Source organism: Lipotes vexillifer, unplaced genomic scaffold (genome assembly GCF_000442215.2).
Source record: "Lipotes vexillifer unplaced genomic scaffold, Lipotes_vexillifer_v1.1 scaffold1798, whole genome shotgun sequence".
Classification (NCBI taxonomy): domain Eukaryota; kingdom Metazoa; phylum Chordata; class Mammalia; order Artiodactyla; family Lipotidae; genus Lipotes; species Lipotes vexillifer.
The window spans coordinates 1,569,496-1,575,435 of NW_006789032.1; the positions used below are offsets into that span (position 1 = coordinate 1,569,496).

The window sequence follows — 5,940 nt, forward strand, 5'->3', positions numbered from 1 at the left end:
CCCCCAGAACTTGAGCTTCGGGTAGATGGAGCCGTGAAACAGGAAGTCCTGATGGAGGCCCTCCGAGTAAAATGCACTGATGGGGGGGTGGTGGCTGACCTGCTCGGATATGAATCTGAACCCTAAGTCTTCCCTGGGAACAAAACACGGAAAAGAAAGGAGGGGGCAGGAGGGACAGTCAAAGGGCCTCATCAGTGACAGCAAAGCCCAGAAAGGTCAGCCCAACCCGCTCTCAGCAGGCCTGCAGCTCAGCGCTTGTGGCGCTGCAGGACCGCACGGCCACCCGGCCTCCACGTCTGGAAGGGGCGCTGGGATAAGGGGACCACACGTGCTGTCACACGTGGCAGAAATATCCGACACGGCTCCCTGACGTCACACTTGGCCTAACACTGACCACACGCAGAGCACACGCAGAGCACACGCACGCACAGCACACAGCACACACACAGCACACACAGCACGCGCACACGCACTGTGCCTCCAGGGCCACAGTCAGCACCACGCAGAACAAAGCGACAGTGCAGAGAGGCCTCCCGCCTTGCACGCAGGTGCACAAGGAGCTCTCAGAACCAGTGAACTCAGAGAACTGACAGCAGACTGTCACCTTAGTCCTCGAGGGATGCCCACTGCCCAGTAAACCCAGAGTAGGACTTTCCAGCCTCCTTTCAAGGCTCCTGGCATTTCTGTGATGAAATGTCTTATGCCCCAAGATATTCCTGGCCAGGAAATAGGATTTTTAGTACACTCTCTTTTTCAATAAAAACGTCACTCAGTTTTTAATTCTTCCAGAGCTCTGAATACACCTACAGCTGTAGTCGTTAACAATTACAAAAGCTCAACCACATAATTACTAACTTAACTGGAATCAGAATTTCCAATCATTACAGAGGGAGGAAAGTTGAAAAATTAGATTTTAAAAAGGTTGCCTACCAAGGTATGTAATTTACAAAATACTTGTCTAAGAAAAGAAAGTGTTATTTTTAGTTATCCACGAGCAATCTCTAAGGATGAGAAGACACTGGTGAATGGCCAGGCTTAGTTATGTTGTCCCCCAAACAGGAAGACGGCTCCGTCTCACACGTGTGGCACGCGGCAGACACCGCAAGCGTGACCTGGAAGTTAAGGCCCGACACACAAGTTAAGAGAGAATGTCAGTGTTTCCCATCAGCCTGTGAAACAATAGTTCAACCCCTGAACTACGTTCATGAAAAAGATGAACAGGGCTTCCCTGGTGGCGCAGCAGTTGAGAGTCCGCCTGCCGATGCAGGGGACACGGGTTCGTGCCCCGGTCCGGGAAGATCCAACATGCCGCGGAGCAGCTGGGCCCGTGAGCCATGGCCGCTGGGCCTGTGCATCTGGAGCCTGTGCTCCACAACGGGAGAGGCCGCAGCGGGGGGAGGCCCCCGTACCGCAAAAAAAAAAAAAAAAAAAAAAAAAGATGAACAATTAGGGGTGTCACTCTGTATTCAGCATCTTGGGGGATTCGTATGCTTTTAATCCATCTGCTTACTTTCCTTTGTCTGGAACTTTTATCATATTATGCTTTGATTTCTCTTTTCAGATATTTCGATGATGCTTTTAATAAACAAAAATGCTAATAATAATCTGACAGCTACATAAGGTCAGAATCTCGAACCCTGGACTAAAACAAACTAACCGGAGGGAGGAAGCTTTTGCTCGAGAGAAACATCTAAGAAAAGAGGAAACTCTACGTGAATTCAAGACAAAAGTGTCCCCTTAAGAGTGACCCTCGGGGCAAGCCTTTCCCTTGCCTGGGTCTCAGCTTCCTTGCTTCTAAAAGGAAAGGGCTGTGCCTTATGGCCCCGCTTGCTGTGAGATGCCATAGCCCAAGGTCACAAAGCCCTCCAGCAGCACACATCACGCTTTCTCCCAACTGGTCCAGCTTTCTCAAGGGCAATGAGATGTGGAGAACGGCTTCTCCACCACTCCGTGCCAGCCGACCTCTAAGCCACACTAAAAACCCAGGGGGAATTCTCACTCTAGCAGCGTGTGGTGAAGGGGCCGCTGCGCAGCCATCCAGGACAAGCCAGAAACAGTGGAATTTGAAACTGACATGAATGTTGCTTTCCCAACCTGGGAAGCGACGTGTGGGCAGGTGTGTGCAGGCCGCCCACATCACTAAGATGACAATTCCTCCCCAAATGGTCGGAAACCAGTGCAGACACCCCCCCAACACGCTTACACTCTACAAACCTGAGGAGGGCCCGTTCTAAGCTGCCCGACATCCCCAAGTCCCACCGTCATTTACTCTCCACTGGAAAAACTCAACCATTAATAACACATATGCAATAAAGAACCCAAGAACCACAAGTGTGTGGTTCTTTGAATCCAAGATGCATCGGTCACATAACACACCACTGGTCTTATAAAGATGCTGCAAATTAAACTACACCTCGCAGAAATGCCCAGACACGAGCACCCAGCAATCTGACACCCCGCGCTGCACGCTCCCAGGCATCCCCTCTCCGTTCCTGAACCTAACGCATTCTTCCGTTTTCAACTCGGTTTTTTCACCAGGCTTCTGTTATGTCATTAACACAACAGCTCTCGTATGTGCACCATCTTCCCACCTGCAGTAAACCCCTCAATTCAATCAGCCTGGAGAAATCCATGCTGGACAAGGAATCACCCTTGTCCGTCGCCAGAAGAACCTCACGCACAAGACGGTCACAAGGCCCTGTCCCCTTACCTGGTTAACTCGTACGTTTCCCCCAAGAGCGGATTGAACGGCTTGCCGGTCCTCTCCCACTGGGAAGCCACAGCCGAAACCGCAAAGGCCGCTACAGACTGGAAACAACCACAGGCTGGTGAGGGGCGGCTGTCCATCAGGATGCGGGAGCCAGGGCGGTGAGGGCGCCCCACTCACTCGCTCCTGGGTGCCTTTTCAGTCTCCCACTTGTAACACGTTTGAAACCACAGAACTTCCAGGGAAATGCAGCTTATCACCCACCACTTCCTCATAGCCATGGAAAGCAGGAACTCTGCCGCCTTCCACCCCCAGCCCGGGCCTACCTCGCAGGCCCTGTCCGTCACACACACGTGCACACACACACACTCACGTGGGGTGATGGTGCTGAAAGGGCCCAAGAGGAGCCGAGTGCCGGCGCCACCACCCGACGCAGCCCTGCAGCCCCAACCACCAGGCAGTCGAGACCACGACCGCGCAGAACATGCCCACGACAAATGCCTTGGCCTTTGGGCAGGACAGCACCCCAACATCCGTGCGAGCTGCGCTGGCCCTCCTCCCAGGTGTCCCACTGCTGAGGTGCCCAGGTCCCTGCCGCCACATGGCCAACCTGATGGCGTCACGTTCATTAAAAGCTACGGTCCACACCCAGCCAAGATGCACCCAGCCTGGCCCTCCCCGCGAAAGGAGCCCGCCGCCCACCTGCATCCTTTCCAGGGGCTGGGGCTGGCAGGAGGCTTTGTGGATGAGGTACACGTGCTCCATATACTCCGTGATTCGTTGCAGGAAACTCAGAGGCTCGTTGAAGGCGATGGGCATCGTGATCTTGGACAGCTCCTAGGGGGAACCGGTGAGGACCCGTTACTGCTACCGCTACCGCTACTGCTACCGGCGGCTTTGCCCAGACACCAGCGCCCCCGCACCCGCCCCTGCTCCGAGCATCATTCCCTGTAGCCGCAGCCGCCTGCACGGGATGAGACTGGAGAGACCCTGCGGGGAGCCTGGCCTGGGAGACAGAGCCACCCGCACACACGCCCATGGGACTGTGCCCGCCCCCCCGCTCACGGCACGCGAGGCTGCAGGCGCCCCCAGGCCGCCAGCTCCAGTGACGACCCCGCTCCTGTGTGTTCCTCGTGCCAACTCCAGCTCCATGGTCCCAAAGCATCGTTCCAACCCGTCACCCCAGAGTGACTTGGAAACTCCTCGGCCTGGCAAGTGAGACCCCCTAACACGGCCTGCTCTCAGGTACCATGCAGGCAGAGCAAGTGTGCAGCCCCCGGTGCAGGGGGAGGCCGGGAAGGCGCCCGGGGACCCATGCTGCAGGGGGCGCCGAGGGAGCCGGCATCTAGGGAGGAGGCTCCAATGCACTTCGAGAAGGCAGAGGCCCCTCTCAGGAGCACGGCTGAGCAGCGCAGGACGACTTTGTCAAGGAAGGACCAGGGCTGGACAGGAGGGGGAGGGAAGAGGAGATGTGGGGGAGGGGAGGGAAAGAAACGCTGCCGGCCCAAAGCCAGGAAAGATGCTGGCCTCGCTCACGTCAGGAGAAAGGAAATGAAAGCACTTGGACACCCAACTCAAGTGGCAAAGCCCCAAGCCTCTGACCCCCGCCTGCCGGCAAGGCTGGGGGTACCCAGGCCACCCACACCTGCCGGTGGGAATGCAAAATGCGGCAGCCTCCGGAGAGGAGGGGACCCAGCCATGCCCCACCACCACCCAGCCTTTGGTCCGGCGGCCCCATGTGCAGGAGCCTAACCCACAGTTCCTCCAGCAAATACACAGCAAAAGGCCAGAAACAACGCAAACATCCAACCACAGGGCCACAGTGAGTCAACTATGGGGCAGCACAGCGCGGTGACCAAAAGAATAAGCAGCAGCTCTGCCCTCGTGGCTACACTGCGGGGCGGAGACAGGGGGAGAGGAGCCCGACCGTTTATCTAAAGAACGGGAGGAGGCCACGCAGTCGTCGTTCCCACGTGGGAAGGGGGACCAGAACGTGTTTTGATGGTCACCTCCAGACTGCAGGGAGGGCACGGGGACAGGAAGCTAAACGCTTGGAATATACCTTGTCTGAGAGATTTGACTCTGGACTTACAATTTTAAACCAAAATTAAATTTAGAAAAGCCATCTCTAAACACCGTAAATAAAACAAAACAAATGAACCCACACCACCTCCCTGGCGGCACAATCACCCAGAGGCGCTAAAGCACAGGGACTGAAGATTCACCCTCGGGGCAAGAACGACAAATGCCACAGACGACGTGCTCTCCTGAGCCGTCACGTGTGTGGGCACAGCAGCGGGTCACAAGCTATGTGCTGCGCTAAATCCATCATCTCCTTTGTCATGAAAAACTGGGACTGAGGTGGCGGAAGACAGACACAGACAGAAGAGAGAAGAGGTTAGATAAATCCTGTCGCGTGGAATTTGAAGCATCGTTGAAACAAATCAAAACACAGCTCCTAACTCTCTCCCCTGAAAAGACCTAGAAACAAGACCAATCCAGTAGCCTCCCCTGGGCCCAGCTATGGTCCTGAGCTCTCTCTCTCCCTGGACAATAAAGGTACAGAAGGAGCCGAGGCATCTTTTGGAAAGGAGTGCGGGCCAGCCTGAAGAGGCTCTTATAGCCAGAGACGGACAAGTGTGACTGGACACAGCACAGGGCCAACCCCATGAGCTGGCCGGTTAGACCAGTTATGCTGCCAGGGAACCAAAGACATCATTTGAACACCTTGATAGAGAATCACTCATTGATCCCGACTGTCTTATGCAAACCACATTCACAGTAGAGGAGGGGACTTTCTCAACACAGAAATATTCCAGGTAATGAAAGAAGGGCAATCGTTATCAGCCTGGCTCCGATTTACAACTCCTGATGAGATAATGGGTCTGGGCACCAAGCACCAGCAGTTCTTAAATTCAGAAGAGCAACAGAAAGGTCTTGTGATGGAAGGACCCAGATGAGTCCCACACAGACTGCAAAACACACACAGGAGAGTCATGCTCAGACGACTGGAAATTTGAATACAGAGTGGGTATTTGATGATGTTAAAGAATTATGTTACTTTGAAAAGTAGGATAATAGGGGGCTTCCCTGGTGGCGCAGTGGTTGAGAGTCCGCCTGCCGATGCGGGGGACGCGGGTTCGTGCCCCGGTCCGGGAGGATCCCGCGTGCCGCGGAGCGGCTGGGCCCGTGAGCCATGGCCGCTGAGCCTGCGCGTCCGGAGCCTGTGCTCC

General features: G+C 55.2%; 1 protein-coding gene across 2 annotated transcripts in view; it reads right to left on the reverse strand.

Annotated features, from left to right (window-relative positions):
• Nucleotides 1-5,940, reverse strand: part of OSBPL2 (oxysterol binding protein like 2) — a 25,103-nt gene that overhangs the window by 9,025 nt on the left and 10,138 nt on the right. For both annotated transcript variants that reach the window (XM_007462261.1, XM_007462260.1), the window contains exons 4-6: nucleotides 3,410-3,544; nucleotides 2,711-2,808; nucleotides 2-133 (exon numbers count right to left, since the gene is read on the reverse strand). In XM_007462261.1, the coding sequence (XP_007462323.1) occupies nucleotides 2-133; nucleotides 2,711-2,808; nucleotides 3,410-3,544 (365 nt within the window). The remainder of the gene's footprint in view (nucleotide 1; nucleotides 134-2,710; nucleotides 2,809-3,409; nucleotides 3,545-5,940) is intronic.